Source organism: Perognathus longimembris, chromosome 28, assembly GCF_023159225.1.
Source record: "Perognathus longimembris pacificus isolate PPM17 chromosome 28, ASM2315922v1, whole genome shotgun sequence".
Classification (NCBI taxonomy): Eukaryota; Metazoa; Chordata; class Mammalia; order Rodentia; family Heteromyidae; genus Perognathus; species Perognathus longimembris.
The window spans coordinates 24214281-24232132 of record NC_063188.1 but is presented as its reverse complement, the minus strand read 5'-3'; the positions used below and the strand labels follow the sequence as shown (position 1 = coordinate 24232132).

Here is a 17852-nt window from a genome sequence, read left to right as displayed (position 1 = left end):
TTTCCTTGTTCTTTCAAACTATTTCCAGCTCATCTTGGGATGACTGCCCTAAGTTCCCCCAAAGCCCCACAGTTAAGTTATAAACATTTCATACTGCCTTGATGTGTGTGTGTGTCAGTCCTGGCCACAAAGTCTAATGTGGGGTGGGGATCCTTTCTACTTCTGTAGGATGTCTATAATTAATAGTGTGGGAAGGATGATGAAACAATTACTACCACTATCAATGTCTTTGTTCTCTTGCTTTGACCTGTTCACTAACTCCTGCTTCATGAGTAGCTTTGAGTCTTGTTATTTTGTGATGCACTTGCTGAGTTGTACTAACCCTCTGCTATAAATTTAACTGACCTAAGGCAGAAGTTTCGGTCATTAATAATGAATAGGGACAGGCGTATGAGATTGGGTCCCTCCATAAAGTGACCTTGGGTTGTGTGTCTTGGCTCAGACCAATCTGTGTGTCCTAGAATGAATCATCTGTCTGGATTCCAGCACAGATTATGACTGATACTAGGTTCAGGGGGAAAGGTATTACCCTGAGACTCCAGTTTTATGTCTCGAGAAAGCTTTGGGCACCATTTTACTGAGTGCCCATGGGAAAGACTATATATACTCTATGTAATCACATATTAGTTGGTTTCTTTTTTGGTAAAAGAGTAGCCACAATGTTAAGAAGGGTTACTATTTGGAGATCTTAATTACTGAGACTGGGAATGTGGCTTAGTGGTAAAGTGCTTGCCTAACATGCATGAAGCCCTGGGTTCAATTCCTCAGCACCACATAAACAGAAAGCCAGAAGTGGTTCTGTGGCTCAAGAGGTAGAGTGCTAGCCTTGAGAGAAAAAAAAAGAAGCCAGGGACAGTTCTCAGGCCCTGAGTCCAAGCCCCAGGACTGGCAAAAAAAAAAAGTACTCAAGTTTAATTGCTGAGAACATGCCTCTAAAAGCAGAGGGCACACTAGGCCCCTACAGTGCCTTTGTTGTTGTTGCTGCTGGTATTTATCCACAAAACAATTCTGGCTCTCAAAGCTACATGGAAAATCACTCATAGAATTTCTATGGCACAAGAAAGAAGTAATCCAAATCTGAATATAGCCTGAGGTCCTTAAACTATATAACTAAACCATTGCCATGGACTAAGCTCTACCACGGGTGATACTGTTTTAAAGCTCTTGGGAGAAAGAAATTTATAAATTCAAGGAGAGTAGAGAGAACATCACAAAGTATATTCAGTAATCACAAGAAAAGGAAACTAAGAGACAGCAAGTTAGGCATGCATATAGTAAGGAAGAATGGAGGGAAGGACAATCTGAATACAGAGGAGGAAATAATAGTGAAAGAGCCAGAATTCGACTCAACTGAAAATCCAAAATGGACTTAAAGAATGTATAAAGCAGAAAGATAGTCATGTGCAGGATTGTTTTTGCACCACTTCTAAATTAACTTTAAGATATGCTAAAATACATCAATTGGCAAACCTTCATAGTTTAATCAATACTTCAGAAGGAATTACAGTAATACCTGAGCATCCTTCTAAATTTGAATAACACATCCTCTGTAACCTTAGTGGACTGACTGAACATAAAGTAAAGGAAAGTGTCGCACTATAACTATTAGAGTTCATTCACTTGTTTGAAATATCCATGATTCTAGCAACTACTACTCTAAAATATCCCATGGTATGTACAGATGCCCTGATCTAGTGAATAATCAATTAAAATAAAGTCTTTGACACAAATTACCTTTAAAAATGGAACAACACAAATTTACAGCTCTCCCATCAGTGAAATAACTTAAAAGGTCCAATGTAAATTAAACAAGACTTTTAGTGGTTAACACTCATTAGTCAAAAGAGCGATAGTCACCATTGCTCCTCTATTTAACAACCTAATTGTTAAATTCTATTTAACAGTTTAATTTACCTATTCTCAAACTTGGGAAGAATGAATGGCAGAGTAAATTACTGCAACCTCAATGCTGTGGCCCCATCCTCAAGCTTGCCATAGCCACCACACTGATTGAAATCGCATGTATCATCATAGTCATGTTACTTTAGAAACTAAATAACATGTTTCCTTTTAAGATTTTGTACAAGTGGGGCTTTGTTGTGATATTTCCATCTATGCATACAATGTACCCATCAACCTCACAGTTTTGGTACTTTAATGACTGACTATACTGCCAGTCCAGGCAGGAAAGTCTCAGCAACTCTTAGGTACAATTAACCACCAAAACAAACAAACAAACAACAACAAAAAAAACAACAAAGGTGGAGCTGTGGCTCAAACGGTAAAACACTAGCCTTGTCAAATGAACTGAAACAGCAGTTTCAATAGAAGCACAGATGGACACAAAATGCATGAAAAACACTGAACATCTTTAGCCATCAGGGAAATGTGAATCCAAATTACACTGAGACCATCTTACCTAGTCAGAATTGCTATCACCAACAAAACAACAACAACAACAAAAACACGTGCTGTCAAGGATGTGAAGGAAAATAACTCTGATACAAGACTGGTGTGAATGTAAATTAGTGCAACTATTATGGCAATCAATATGGACGTTCCTCAAAAAAATAAATAAAATTATCATTTGAGCTATCTATACTACTTCTAAGCATACATCTAGCAGAATTAAATTCACTACGCAGTAGATGTATTTCCATATACTGCCAAACTATCTACAATAGCCAAGTTATAGAATCAGCCTAGGTGCTCATCAACAGACAGATATGTAAAGAAACTGTGAGTTTTAATCAGCCACAATGAAAAACAAAATTATCTTATTTGCATGAAAATTGATGGAACTGAAGATCATTTTAACTTCAATAAATCACTTTTTCTCATATGCAAAATTCAGACTTTTAAAAAAATGACAAAGGGTAAACAAACGCAGCTGTGGTACTCACTAGACACTGTTGAAAATGAACTGTACAACTTGTGAGTGGGGGTGGGATGGAAAACCTGCAAGAGAACAAAGGAAGGGGTAATATACTCAGAGCTGGGCACTGGTGGCTCGTGCCTGTAATCCTAGCTACTCAAGAGTAAAATAACATCAAAGTAGGCTACTTGGACAAAGGAAGATGACAGGGAGGTATAGAGAAGGTATACACAAGAGTAATGGGGGTATACAATTAAAGTACATATTGATGATGTTGGGTTTTTTGTTTGGGTTTTTTGTTTTGTTTTGTTTTGTTTCCCAGTCCTGGGCCTTGAACTCTGGGGCTGAGTGCTGCCCCTAAGCTCCTTTTACTCAAGGCTTGCACTCTACCACTTGAGTTACAGTATCACTTCTGCCTTTTTATGTGATTGATTGGAGATAAGAATCTCACAGCCATTCTTGCCTGGACTGGCTTTGAATCTCAATCATCAGATCTCAGCCTCATGAGTAGGTAGGGTTACAGGCATGAGCCACCAGTGCCTGGCATTATATGTGTATATGGCAATGTCAAAATGCAATCCTGTTATTCTGTACAATTTATATATACTAATTTAAAAGTAAAATAAAATAAACTAAGACAGACTAAAATGTCAGGATAGAATGCTGGGGCAGTATATTCAACATCACCACATCTTACTGAAATATTATATGAGGACTATATCACTGGCTTTTAATGAGGAAGAGACTGCTGGCAATCTTTGTAATTTACACTAAAGGTTTGGGGGTGATGTGGACATAGTTTAGACTGTTCTCCAATGAGAAGAGAGAAAGCATAGTATGAACAAGGACAAGGCATAGGGTAAAGGAATTTTAAGAATGGAGGGAACTTGTATGGCAGAAAAAAATATCTCAGGGTATAGGGGATGGAGGAGATGCAGGAAAGATAGGGTTAATAAGATGTACTAACACTGCCAAGGAGATTCAGGGGTAGTGTTCTGTAACTAATTCTAGCACTGGCAAGGCTGAGGAAAAATGATCAAGAGTTCAAGGCCAATTCAGGCTATAAAGGTCTACGCCAGCCTGAGCTACATTGAAAGACCTTGTATTAATAAATTCATTAGTTAATTAATTAATTAAATGGCAGATAGTAGATATTGGCATTTAGAGCATGGACAGAAAAGGAGCTGAGGGACTTCATATCTCAATAATTTGAGTTTTCCTGAGTATCAGAGCTTCAAGATCATTTGCTTAATATGAGGAAGGTGTTGTGCACAGAGCTTTTGACTGTACAGAAGGTTGATATAGCAAATGAGAGTTATAGAAAAAGGAACTGAGCCAAAAAGAGTTGCCCCATGCATCTGCCTCTTGATTAGAAATTCATCTGAAATGCTGGATGCCAGTGGCTCATGACTATAGTCCAGCCAACTCAGAAAGGTGAGATTGGATAATCATGGTTGGAAGCCAATCCCCGACAGAAAAGTCATCAAGAATCCATTTCTAATTAACCAGCAGGGAAAAAAACTGTCTGGAGTGAGGCTCAAATGGTAAGGAACCAGCCATGAGCTAGCAAGCCCTTTGAGATTACAAGGTGCTGAGTTCAAGCCCTGATACTGGTAGATGGGAAGGAAGGAAGAATAGAAAGAAAAGTAATTAAAAAGAAAAGAAAAAGGAAATTTATTTGAACACTGGATATGATGTCACAGGCCTGTAATCCTAGCAGTCTGGAGGCTGAGGTAGACGTAGCTTGAGTTCAAAGTGAGTGTGGCATACATACGGAGGTCCAGGTCAGCCTGGGATACATATTTGTAATAGTCTTTGCCAACATACAACCACCTGGGTACAGTGGTTCATGACTGTACTCATATCTATCTACTCAGTAGGCTAAGATCCAGAGGATCATTGTTTGAAGTCAGTCTGGGCAAAATAATATAAATAAACAAATAAAAACTATGATATTTCATCTCTAAAATTAGCAGCAAAAAGCTGGGCTGAAGCAATAACTCAAATGGTACAATGCCAGCTAAGGAAGAAAGCTGAGGAAGAAGCTGAATTGAAACAACAGTACTGACAAAAAGTAAGTAAATAAATAAATCCCTTGCTCCCCCCCCTAAAAAAAAGGATACCAGGTTCCAGTGGCTCATGCTTATAATCATAACTACTCAAGATGTTGAGACATAAGGTTAACAGTTAAAAGCCACCCTAGGCAGAGAACTAAGTGAGAGTCTTATCTCTAATTAAGCAGCAAAAACTCAGAAGTGATGTGGCTCAAGTGATAAAAAGCCAGTCTTAAGAGGAAAAAGCTACCAAGTGCTGGTGGTTCACGTTTATAATACTAGCTACTCAGGAAGGTGAGATCTGAGGACCATGGTTCAAAGCCAGCCATGGCAGGAAAGTCTATGAGACTCTCCTCTCTAATTAACCACCAGAAAACTGGAAGGGGCACTGTGACTCAAAGTGGTAGAGCGCTAGCCTTGATCAAAAGAGCTCAGAGGCAGCACCCAAACCCTGAGTTCAAGCCTTATGATTGAGGAAAATAAAAGGAAAAAGATAAGCATAAGTGAGAGGCTCTGAGATGAATCTCCAGTATCAGCACCAAAATAAAAATAAAACATAGAAACAAAAAGGGGGGGGTGAATGTATTTTATGTGACTAGGTGTTGTCCTTTAAAAGCTCTTACAAGGGCTGGGGATATAGCCTAGTGGCAAGAGTGCCTGCCTCGGATACACGAGGCCCTAGGTTCGATTCCCCAGCACCACATATACAGAAAACGGCCAGAAGCGGCGCTGTGGCTCAAGTGGCAGAGCGCTAGCCTTGAGCGGGAAGAAGCCAGGGACAGTGCTCAGGCCCTGAGTCCAAGGCCCAGGACTGGCCAAAAAAAAAAAAAAAAAGCTCTTACAAGAGTCTTTACAGGGCTGGGGATATGGCCTAGTGGCAAGAGAGCCTGCCTCGTATACATGAGGCCCTGGGTTCGATTCCCCAGCACCACATATACAGAAAACGGCCAGAAGGGGCGCTGTGGCTCAAGTGGCAGAGTGCTAGCCTTGAGCAAAAGGAAGCCAGGGACAGTGCTCAGGCCCTGAGTTCAAGGCCCAGGACTGGCCAAAAAAAAAAAAAAAAACAAGAGTCTTTACAGTGTGCTAAGTGTAAGATCATGCCATTTGCAACTATGGGTGATTTCACTATTTGAATCCCTACTATTTCTTTCTCTTCTTTATTACTCTACCCAGTAATTATAGTACTATACTAACTAAAAGTGAGGATGAAGGGCATCTATTAACAAGGAAAAAAACCAATAGAGGATTATTCTGATCTAAGTAGAACATATGCAGGCCTGAATTACCATAGTAAAACCCCTTGGTACAACTAACGTGCATCCCCACCCAAAAAACAAAACCACCAAAACGAGGAAAGTGTTGGGCCTGGTGGGTACCAGCAGAAGGAGGAAGAAGAAGAAAGAGCGAGTGATGAGGCAGAAAGAGTGGGGATGAAGATGCTCAAAGTAGTTTGTTTGAGAATATAAAAATGAGGGGGTGGAGGTCTGGCTCAGGTGGTACAGCGTTAGCCAATGAGGAAAAGCGTCAGATACTGAGTTTGAGTCCTGGTCTTGGAAGAAGTAGAATGAATGAATGAATGAATGAAACCAGTTGAAATTGGTCTGGAAGGTGTAAGGGGTAAGTTTTCTCTTGATGCAGTGTATGCAAAAGGAGCCGCAGGAACTCTGCAGGGAAATTTTGATCGCAGCACGCCTTAAGGCAAAACTTACAAATGTAGCCTACAAGTGGGTAATAGTTACAAATTCAGCCCACATCTGTGACGTGCTAGTGCGTTGCCATGGTAAGGGTTGTCTTGTGGGCCTGGTCACTTGTGAGCTTATTCAGTCTTTAACCAGGAGGTGAACGGGAGCTGTTTGGCTGCTTGTCTAACAAGGCTGTGGCAAGCCATGGCGATCGATTTTGGAGACCCCAAGAGTGGCTTCCGCCATAGTGAGGTGATCACGTTCATCAACGAGGAAGTTCTCGGTAATGGAGGTGGGCCAGACTTCTATCTCACTTTCCGCTCGCGATCCTGGAATGATATTGAAGACGGCCTGAAGTCGGTGGTGGCCGACTCGCAGGTCCCTCGCACCATCAAGAGGGCTTGCGCTTGGAGCGCGCTGGCCCTGGGGGTTCGCATGGCGGCGAAGCAGCGCGAGCGGCTGGCGCGCCGCATTCGGCGGCTGCAGGAGCAGGTGGACCAGCGCGAGGAGAGCACCTGGGCTCTGGCCTCGGAGCTGGAGCTCCTGCGCCAGGAGCGAGAGGAAGTGGTCTCTCGCTTGCGCAATGCCAGAGACAACCTGCAGCAAACCCTCCTCGAGCAAAAACACCTCCGCCAGAGGCTTTTCCATTTTGATCTGTCCCAGCAAGCTGTGGCCGGCTTGCAAGATGAGAGGCGTCAGACCGAGGCGTGGGTGCAGAGTCGACAGAAGGCAGCATCCCTAGCGACCCGCGTGCCGTCCAAAACCGGTATAGTAAGACAGCCTCCCCCTCAGCCCCCCCCCCCCATTCTGGATCCAGGTTATTTAGTGCCCTTCTCCACACCATTCCCAATATCACTAGCGTGTCTGTCAGACCCACCTTCGTAACAATTTCAGTATGGTCCGCAGAAGCTTCTTCCCACCTTAGATACCTGGCCTATGGTCAATGGCAGTAGGGATTGGGGAAGATAGCCCAGTGGTGAGACTAGAGGAGCCTTGGGAGAAGGTCCAGTGAGGCCCTAGGACATAAGCCCCTTCACTGACAGCAACACAAAAGCAGGAGAGAACTCGTATGACACTTCCGAATGACACTCTATGAACTATCCCCTACAGATACCATACTTTGGTTAAGACATTTGTGTACAGATGCATACAATCCCGTATGTCTTTACTTGTACATTTACAAACTAGTTCTTTTTTTTTTTTTTTTTGGCCAGTCCTGGGCCTTGGACTCAGGGCCTGAGCACTGTCCCTGGCTTCTTCCCGCTCAAGGCTAGCACTCTGCCACTTGAGCCACAGCGCCGCTTCTGGCCATTTTCTGTATATGTGGTGCTGGGGAATCGAACCTAGGGCCTCGTGTATCCGAGGTAGGCACTCTTGCCACTAGGCTATATCCCCAGCCCCTACAAACTAGTTCTAGCTACCACAAATGAGAGAAAACATGTGTTGTTTATCTCTCTGAGCCTAACTTCACATAATGTTTTTAGGTCCATCCGCTTTCCTGCAAGCTTATGCCCTTAGCTGTACAGAAACTTTAGTTTGATGTAATCCTATTTGTCAATTCTCCAATTTGCTTAACCCTACTTAGCTTAACCCTGCTTAACTCTACTCAGAAAGTTCCTGCTTATTCCAAGAAATTCTGTTTCTCCTACTCCTTCCTGCAGCACTTTCGAGGTTTCAGGTCTGTACTTGAGATCTCTGCTCTATTTTGAGTCGCTACTAGTGCAAGGAGATAGACAAGGATCCAATTTCAATTTTCTACTTATGGATATACAGTTTTCCCTACATGATTTGTTGATGGCTGTCTTTTTTTTCCAATATGTATTTCTGACTCTCATATCAAACATCAGATGACTATAAGTATATGGATTTATTTCTACATCTTCCAGTCTATTCCACTGGTCTTCAGGCCTGTTTTTAATCTCAGTTCAGTACCAAGCTATTTTTTGTTACTATAGTGCTGAGGTCTAGAATTGTGGTATCTCTAAAATCACCTTTTTTTTTGCCCAGACTTGCTTTGACTATCTGGGGTCTTTGTTGATTCCATATGGGTTTTGGATTATTTTCTTTGTCTCTGAGGAATGACATTGGGATTTAGATGGATATTGCATTGAATTTGTAGATTACCTTTTGCAGTATAGCAATTTTCACATGATTAATTCCACTAATCCATGAATGTGAGAGGTCTTTCTACTTCCTTGTTTCTTTAGAGTTTAACAGTTTTTATTATGGAGGCCTTCACTTCCTTGGTTAAGTTTATTCCTACATTTTTTAAGATATTGCAAATGGACTTGTTTTCCTGATTTCCATCTCTATCTATACATTGTTGGTATACGGAAAAAGCCACTAGTTTTTTTTTAATTGTCAAAATGATGTACAAAGGGGTTACAGTTTCATACATAAGGCAGTGAGTACACTTCTTATCAACCTTGTTAGCTTCTCCATCATTTTTCTCCCACGTTCCCTCCTACCCAATTCCCTCCTCCCCCAGTCGTACAGTTGGTTACAGCATATTGTCTTATAAGTATTGCTGTTGCATTGGTTCACCTTTTACCCTTTGTCTCTCCATTTTGAAGTTCCCCTTCCCTTCCCTAGTTCTGAAAAATGTATATACAAAACCCAGGATAACAAAATCAGTTACAGTGACATCATGGGTAAAACCATAGGGAAAAATAAAAAAAAGGCATATTTTCACATAGTACGTTGAAAGTAGCAACAATGATAAACCACTTATTTCCATAACTTGGAGTTCACTTTGTTTAGCATCATCTTATATGTACATAGCTATTGAGCTATTGTGATCGTCTGCTAGGACTATCCTAGACATATACTACTTATTACCAATGAGGGAAACCATAGAGTCTATGTTTCTTTGGGTCTTGCTCACTTCGCTTAGTATGATTGTTCCAAGTCTTTCCATTTCTTATGAGTGGAGCAATGCCATTCTTTCTGATAGAGGCATAGAATTCCATTGTGTATATATACCACATTTTCTTGATCCATTCATCTACTGAGGGGCATCTGGGTTGGTTCCATATTTTTGCCATGGTAAATTGTGCTGCAATGAACATGGTTGTGCTGGTAGCTTTAGTGTGGTCTTGCTTGTGATCCTTTGGGTAAATGCCCAAAAGTGGGGTTGCTGGGTCATAGGGGAGCTCTATGTTTAGCCTTTTGAGAAACCTCCACACTGCTTCCCAGAGTGGTTGAACAAGTTTACACTCCCACAAACAGTGTAATAGGGCTCCCTTTGGCTATATCCCTGCCAGCATCTGCTGTTATTAGTTTTCCTGATAATGGACATTCTTACTGGGATGAGGTGGAATCTCAATGCTGTTTTGATTTGCATTTGTTTTATGGCCAGTGATATTGAACACTTCTTCAAGTACCTGTTAGCCATTCTCATTTCCTCTTCAGAGAAGTCTCTCTTTAGGTCTTTAGCCCATTTATTAAGTGGGAAGTTGTTTCTTTGAGGATTTGTTTTATTTTTTTTAATTCTAAGTGCATTTTAGATATGAGGCCCTTGTCTGTTGTATGGCCGGTCAAGATATTCTCCCAATATGAGTGCTTTCTATTTATCGTGCAAGCTATGTTCTTTTTCATTCAGAAGCTCTGTAGTTTGATGCTATCCCATTTGTCCAAACTTTCTTTGATTTGTTGTTTCTGAGCCTTTATTAAGAAAGTTTCAATCTGTGCCAAGGAGCCCGAGTGTTTCTCCTATTCCTTCCTGCAATGTTTTCAAGGTATCTGCTTTTACTTTGAAGCCTTTGATCCATTTGGAATTGATTCTGGTGCAGGTTAATATATAAGGATCTAGCTTAATTTGTTACAGGTGTTTAACCAGTTTTGTCAGCACCAATTGTTGAAGAGGCTGTCTTTCTTCCATCCTATTTTATGAAAGATTAAGTGGCCATAGGTTTTGGGGTTCATTTCTGGGTCTTCAGTTCTATTCCATTCATCCTCAGGCCTGTTTTTGTGCCAATACCAAGCTGTTTTTTTAATACTATAGCTTTTTCATAGAGTTTGAATTTTACAATTATGACTGTTCTTTTTTGCCAGTCCTAGGGCTTGAACTCAAGGCCACTGTCTCTGTACCACTTTGTGCTCTAGGCTAGCACTCTACCACTTGAGTCACAGCGCCACTTCCATACCAGTAGTTTTTGTAGGTTAATTTTGTATCTTGCTACTTTGCCAAAGCCATTGATCAGCCCTAGAAGCTTGGGACTGGAGTCTCTAGGATCTTTTAGATATAGGAGTATGTCATCTGCAAATAGAACAGTTTGACTTCTTTCACTATTTGGATCCCCTTCATGCTTTTCTCTTGCCTCATTGCTCTGGCTAGGAATTCCAGTACTGTGTACTGTATTTAATTGAATGGAGAAAGTAATATCATTGTCTTGTTCCTGATTTTTGAGGAAATAGTTTTCGTTTTTCACCATTGAATATGAGGTTGGCTCTAGGTTTGTCAAAAACAGCCGGTATTATGTTGAGGAATATTCTATGTATTCAGAGCTTCTCTAAAGCTTTCATCCTAAAAGGAAGTTGGGTCTTGTCAAAGGGTATCCCTGCATCTTTGGTTCTGTTGATGTATTTTGTTACATTTATTGATTTACATGTATTAAACCAGCCTTGTATCCCTGGGATGAATCCCACTTGATGATAATGTATAACTTGTTTTTAGTTGTTGAATTAATTTGGCCAGAATTTTATTAAGAAGGTTCACATCTGTGCTCATCAGAAATATTGGTCTATAGTTCTTTTTATTTCCATTAAGTCCCTGTCTGGTATCAGATAAGTGTAATGCTGGCTTCATAGAAATAATTTGGTAGTGATCCCTCCCTTTCTATTTCATGGGACAGTTTCAAGAGTATTGGTGTTAGTTCTGCTTTAAAAGTCTTAGAGAATTTAGCTTTGAAACCATCAGGACCTGGATTTTTCTTTGTTCAGAGGTCTTTTATTGCTATTTCAATTTCATTACTCATTATGGATTTGTTTAAGTGGTTTGTGTCCTCTTGGCTCAGTTTTGGCATATTGATGTTATCTAAGAACGTATCCATTTCTGCCAGATATATTCCAGTTTGTTGACATAAAGGTTTGCAAAGTATTTCCTTATAATATTTCAAAGTTTTATTCAAATGTTTTGATACCTCCTTTTTCATCTCCGATTTTTTGTTGATAACCACAAAAACTCAAAGCCTAGAATGTTCTACTGCTATTGGTTCCATGTCTCCAGCTGGGCTTGAGCTGGGCTTGCACTTTTCTGCCCATGCTGGCCTCAAACTGAGGTCTTCTGGATCATAGCCCCTTTTGGGAGGAGGGGAGTGCTGGTCCTGGGGCTTAAACTCAGGGCTGGGGCATTGTCCCTGAGCTTTTTTGTTCAAGGCTAATACTACACCACTTGAGCCAAAACTCCACTTTTTGGCTTTTTGGTGATTATTGAAGATAAGAATCTCTCAGACTTTCCTGTCTGAGCTGGCTTTCAACTATGATCATCAGATCTCAGCCTCCTAAGTAGCTAGGATTACAGGCATGACTGATGACCCCTTGTTCTAGAGGCTCCCTTCTAGTTAACACTTTAATTTGTATTACAGAATATTAAAAACCCCATTAATCCAAATTTCTATGATCTCACCATCAAACAATAACATTAGTTTGTTGTTGTTGTTGTTTTTTACAGTAATAAGGATTGAGTCCAGGGCCTTGGGCATGATAGGGAGGCAAGTAGTCTTACCACTGTGCTACATCCTCAGCCCACAATAATTATTCTAATACATTAATATATTTCACATACGGGATGGAGGTTTCAGTCAAGTTGTAGACCACTTACCTGGATAGCTCAATACCTGCGTTAAAACCCTAGTACCACCAAAACAAAAAGAAATATGAAGTATATTTCATTTTAATCTAGCAAAAGCTGAGAAAGAGCATGAGTTAAAAAAAATGCATTTCACATATGAAGGTTTTTTCCAGTTTCATATTGTACATGTATAAATTGTTTTTTCTTGAGCCATGCACCTATGGCTCATGCCTGTAATTCTAGCTGCTCAGGAGGCTGACGTCTGAGAATCATGATGCAGAGATAACTTGGGAAGGAACGTCCATGAACTCTTATCTCCAATTAACCACCAGAAGAACTGCCAAAAGTGGAACTGTGGCTCAAGTGGTAAAGCACCAATCTAGAAAATGTGAGGACCTCAGTTCATGATCTTTTTTTTTTATAGTACTGGGAATTGAACTCAAGGTCTAGAGCTTGTAAGCAAACAGTGCACCACTTGAGCCACACCACCCGAGTACTGGAGTTTTAACTCAGGGCCTCACAGATGCTAAGCAGGCATTCCCTGTTTGAGCCATGCCCCCAGCCTAGTTATGCTTTTAGAACATAAGACATATTGTTTTAAGCACACTGCTTTTTCCTTGAAAATGCTGCCTATTAAACTGTAACAGTATTCATGTTTGTCTTTTGATTTATGTTTATAACTATATTCATAGAGCCTCCTACTCTTTGTTTCTCTAAGCTCCAGGAACTTCACGTAAAGCTGAAGAAGTTCCAGCACCCACCAAATGAATCTTCATGAGATGCCCCTATAGCTCAATAGCAGTGCAAGAAGATCACCACTGGCTATAGCTACAGAGTTCAAAGGAATCAGGCAGAAGATGTTTTGTCACATTATGTTGCAACAAGGAAGAACATACATGTTTTGTTAGAATTTAATCCTGTTAGAAGGGAGTGACATCAAAGTATTTAAGGGGGCTGGAAAAACCGCATTAAATTTTAGAGAGCATTTCAAATGTGCTGGAATTTATTCATTTGTTTGTTGACTAGTTACAGATATGTGTTTAGAAACAACAATTGTAGTAGTATCTGATGTCCCTATTATAATCCATTTGGGTAAGGTTGGTTAAATGACAGGAGAGACTTAAAGGACAGGACAGAATGTATTTTGAATTAATATGTGCAAAAGGCCTGTTCTCTTTGCCTTGCATACAGTGCAACCTTGGGTAAAATCAATTGAAATAATCAGATCTCTGTTTGTAATTGTGGGAGTGACACAAAAGAGACTTTCCGGAAAGGCCTTCAATGACCAGACTGTTCCTCTTCTTGGCATAGATCATGGGAGTGCACACAAGGCAATCTTCCTGACTACCCACCAGCCTGCCTCAGAGACCACTGGCTTGTCTTTTATTGTTTGTCTTTACAATTTCATGGTGGCTAGTCAGGAAGATAGCTGTGAGTCTCAAGAGAGGAAATTGGCAAAAGACTGGAAAAACCTTCTGTGCATTCACTCTGTTGCCCCCAAATCTCTATGAGCAACCTTCTGCTGCACCTCAAACACCAAAACACCTAGAACAAAATGAGAACAACAGCACATTTTCATTCTTTCAACATTTTGCCTAATTCTTAGCTTATGCTAACCTCTTTATTTTCCCTGAAGTGAGACAATCCTGCCCTCCACTGGGTTATTGTCTTGAAGAAAGATTGTGCCTAGATAAAGTTGTTTATGCATACTCTGCCCTCAACCCTGGGCTGTCCCCATCCTATATGTCTTCCACTAGGTGTGTTTTTTCAGGCTCTCTGCTATCCCAAGACAGCTGCTGCAAGGCACACCAGAGTGTGTGATAGGTGGGGGTGGGTGGTAGGTCTACTTCAATTGGAATTAAAAGTGTCTTTGAATGGAAACGAGTGTTATATCACTGTTATAATTACTTTCAACATGCCATGTGAAACCATACCTTTTTTTCTTGATGATCCTCTTGTAGCCCTTTCCTGTGGTTGTCCCCACGCTATCACTGTATCTCATCTGAGTACCCTGGATACTGTATATACTGGCATTAGAACTAGGGAAGTGAAAGGGAATATCAAAATCAATACTTGAGCCATAACACCACTTCTGGTTTTTTAGTGTTTTATTGGAGACAAGAGTCTAATGGGGACTTTTCTGCTCCAGCAGGCTTTGAACTGTGATCCTCACATCTCCTCCTAAGTAGCTAGGATTACTGGTGTGAGCCTCCAGTGCCCAGCCAAGCCCAGAGACTCATCTTCAATTAGCCACCAAAAATCTGCAAGTGGAGCTGTGGCACAAAAGCTCAGCCCAGGACAAAAAATGATACTCCTATTAATAGTTCTTCAAGAAAGAGATTTTATTCCATTGTACATGTGTGCAACTCATTTACCCAGACATTCTGTTGGGAGTTAGTGAAGGTTCACAACCCAACTTGTGTGGTACTAGACTCCACCCTCTTTCTCCTTATCCTTTTACCCTTAGCAATTAATAGCAGTTAGCAGGGTCTACCAATAATTTGACCCATAGCATTGATAATGGAAGGCCCTTGAGTGACAGAAGTAGGCTGCTGGAGAAGGAAGTGGGTGGAGGTGGTAAAAGTCACTGTTAGTTGCTCATGTTGGTGCTGGCAAAGGAAGCATATAGCAGGAGCAGATTGGACACAAGGCTCCTAGGAATGTTGGCCTGGTGAAACCTTCAGAGACAGAGACGCAGCATGTGATGGTTGGCATTTTCTGTATCTCCACCTCCACAGAGGCCTTGGCCATCAACAACACTTTCACACCCATTCATATCATTCAATGGCATGTACTGACTCTGAGCCGGCCCCTTCCTGAGAACCTATGGAACATTGTAATGATAAGAATCACTTCTTCCACATCACCAGAGGAAACAATGGACCTGAGTTAAATGTGCCTCTGCATCCTTTTGGGAAGAGGGGTATGCAGGCTGAGGACCAAGGGGTGGATTAATGTAAAACAAGGGAAATTCTCTTGATAAAAACATACTTCAATTTATAGAAACAAGTAGTATACCACTGTTGTAATAATTTTCAACATGCCATCTTTTTCTTTTCTTTTTTGTTGTCTCATATTCCCTTCCCGTGGTTATACCCCTGATATCACTGTAACTGATTTTAGTACCCTGGATATTGTATATGCGTTTATTGGAACTAGGGAAGGGAAAGGAAATGCCAAAACCGAGAGACAACTGATAAAAAGACAAACCAATGCAACAGCAATACTTACAAGACCATTTGGTGTAACCAATTGTACAACTCATGAAGGGGAGAGGGAAATGAGGAGAGGGAGGTGGGGGAAAATGAGGAAGGAAGTAACAAGTTGAACAAGAAATGTACTCACTGCCTTACATATGAAACTGTAACCCCCTCTGTACATCACTTTGACAATAAAGAAAAATATGTGGGGGAAAAAAATTCACAATTTGAAGCCAGCCTGGGCTGGAAAGTCTGTGTGACTCTTATCCAGTTTAAAAGATGTCTTGTTTTAAATGCCTTTACTAGGAAGAATAATTTATTTTAAGTTGTTTATCCATTTGTATTTCTTATCCTGACTCACCTATCTGTCTTTGATCCAGTCTCTCATAGAATATTCATCTTAAGTTTTGTCAACACTTAATAGTAAGTTTATTTTCCTAACACTTTGTTATATTTAACAAATATTTTTCCTCTTACCATTAACTTTGTGTCTAATAGCACTTTAATGGTCAGAAATACTGAAATTTCTTTTCCACTATCATTTTTAAAAGCCCTTTCATTCATTCATTCATTCATCATTTATTTATTTACTTACTTATTGTCTGAGGATCAAATCCAGGGACATGGCATGCTAGGCAAGCACTTTGCCAATGAGCTACATCACCAGCTCCATAATATTCTTAAGATTAGATATGCAGCAATCTATAGTTGATTCTATGTATTTCATAGTTTTTAAACTTTTAACTTTTTTTGATCATTTGAACTCATGTTGGTGTTGTGAAGTGGGCATCTAAATCTATTTTCATAATTATCCTAGTATCTTAGAATGGCAGCCATCAGTTTTTGGAGTTTCATTCTTTCCCTACTGACCTAAAAAGAACATCCTTCTATAAACATTTTTAATTAAAAAATACCTTTAAATAGTTGTATGAAGGAGTTACCATTTAACAAAGCAGTTTATGAATACATATTGATCAATGTCACCCCTCTCAACATTCTCATTCATCCCTCGCCTACCTACCCCTTTCTTCCCTCTTCTTTTTGTTGGATATGCATCAATTACCAAATTCATGCACATAAATACTATATGTGAGTACATACTGCATTCTGTTCTTTAAATTGTAGGTCCTTTCTTTTTTTTTTTTTTTTTTTGGCCAGTCCTGGGCCTTGGACTCAGGGCCTGAGCACTGTCCCTGGCTTCTTCCCGCTCAAGGCTAGCACTCTGCCACTTGAGCCACAGCGCCGCTTCTGGCCGTTTTCTGTATATGTGGTGCTGGGGAATCGAACCTAGGGCCTCGTGTATCCGAGGCAGGCACTCGTGCCACTAGGCTATATCCCCAGCCCCTGTAGGTCCTTTCTTATACTCATCTGATATTTGATCCTAACTTTACAACACATTTTAACCAATTCAGTATAAGTTATCACTCACTACTCATCTTTTCCTTTTATTAATTCAAAGCATATTTTTTATTTTTACTTACAAAATTTTGACACATCATTTTACACATATTTATGGAGTACATTGTGAGATCTCAACGCATTTCACTATACAATCTGTAGTCACCAGAGCAAGGTAATTGATATGGACAGATCACCTCACATAACATTTCTCTGAGTTGGCAATATTCAAAGTCTTCTCTACTGTCTATTTTGAAATTAACTGTTTCCAACCACTTACCTTACCATGATATGGGACATTAGCAGTTATTCCACTAACTGCTCTTCTGAACCCATTCATCCTTGCTCCATCCTCTTTTTCCCCAAACCCTTTCCAGGGTCTGGTAATCATCACGTTGTTCCCTACTCCCATGAACACAGTCTTTTAGCTTCCACATATCAGTGAGAACAGGAGGCATTTGTATATCTATGCCTGATTTAGGCTTAACATAATATTGTTCAGTTCAACTTATATTGCTACAATGGTAGAATTTCATTTTTGAGGTTAAATATATTCCATTGTATATATGAATCATTTATTCATTCATCTGCCAATGGACATTTATGTTGATTCTGTATCTTAGTTCTTGCAAATAGTGCTGCAATAAACATACAAATGTAAAGTCATACGGATGTCATTTTCTTTGGTTATATGCCCAGAAGTAGGATTGCTAGATAAATGGTGAGTACACTTTTAGTTTTTTGAGGAACCTTTATACTGTTTTCCACTATGGAAATAGTTTTTATTTCCACCAAAAGTGCATGGAAATTTACCTTGCTTCAAGTCCATGCTAGGATTTTTTAGTTCCTGAC

General features: G+C 40.3%; 1 protein-coding gene and 1 long non-coding RNA gene across 2 annotated transcripts; both read left to right on the top strand.

Moving 5' to 3' along the window:
• Positions 1–6551: 6551 nt before the first annotated feature.
• LOC125344180 (testis-expressed protein 13D-like) lies at positions 6552–7793 on the top strand. Its single transcript, XM_048336794.1, has one exon. It carries the CDS (start codon positions 6816–6818, stop codon positions 7494–7496), a length of 681 nt encoding a protein of 226 aa, XP_048192751.1. The 5' UTR covers positions 6552–6815; the 3' UTR covers positions 7497–7793.
• An 8897-nt stretch (positions 7794–16690) lies between these two features.
• On the top strand, positions 16691–17075 carry LOC125344325. The gene is made up of 2 exons (XR_007209467.1): positions 16691–16727; positions 16953–17075. It is a non-coding gene; the product is annotated as an uncharacterized LOC125344325 (long non-coding RNA).
• Positions 17076–17852: the final 777 nt, after the last annotated feature.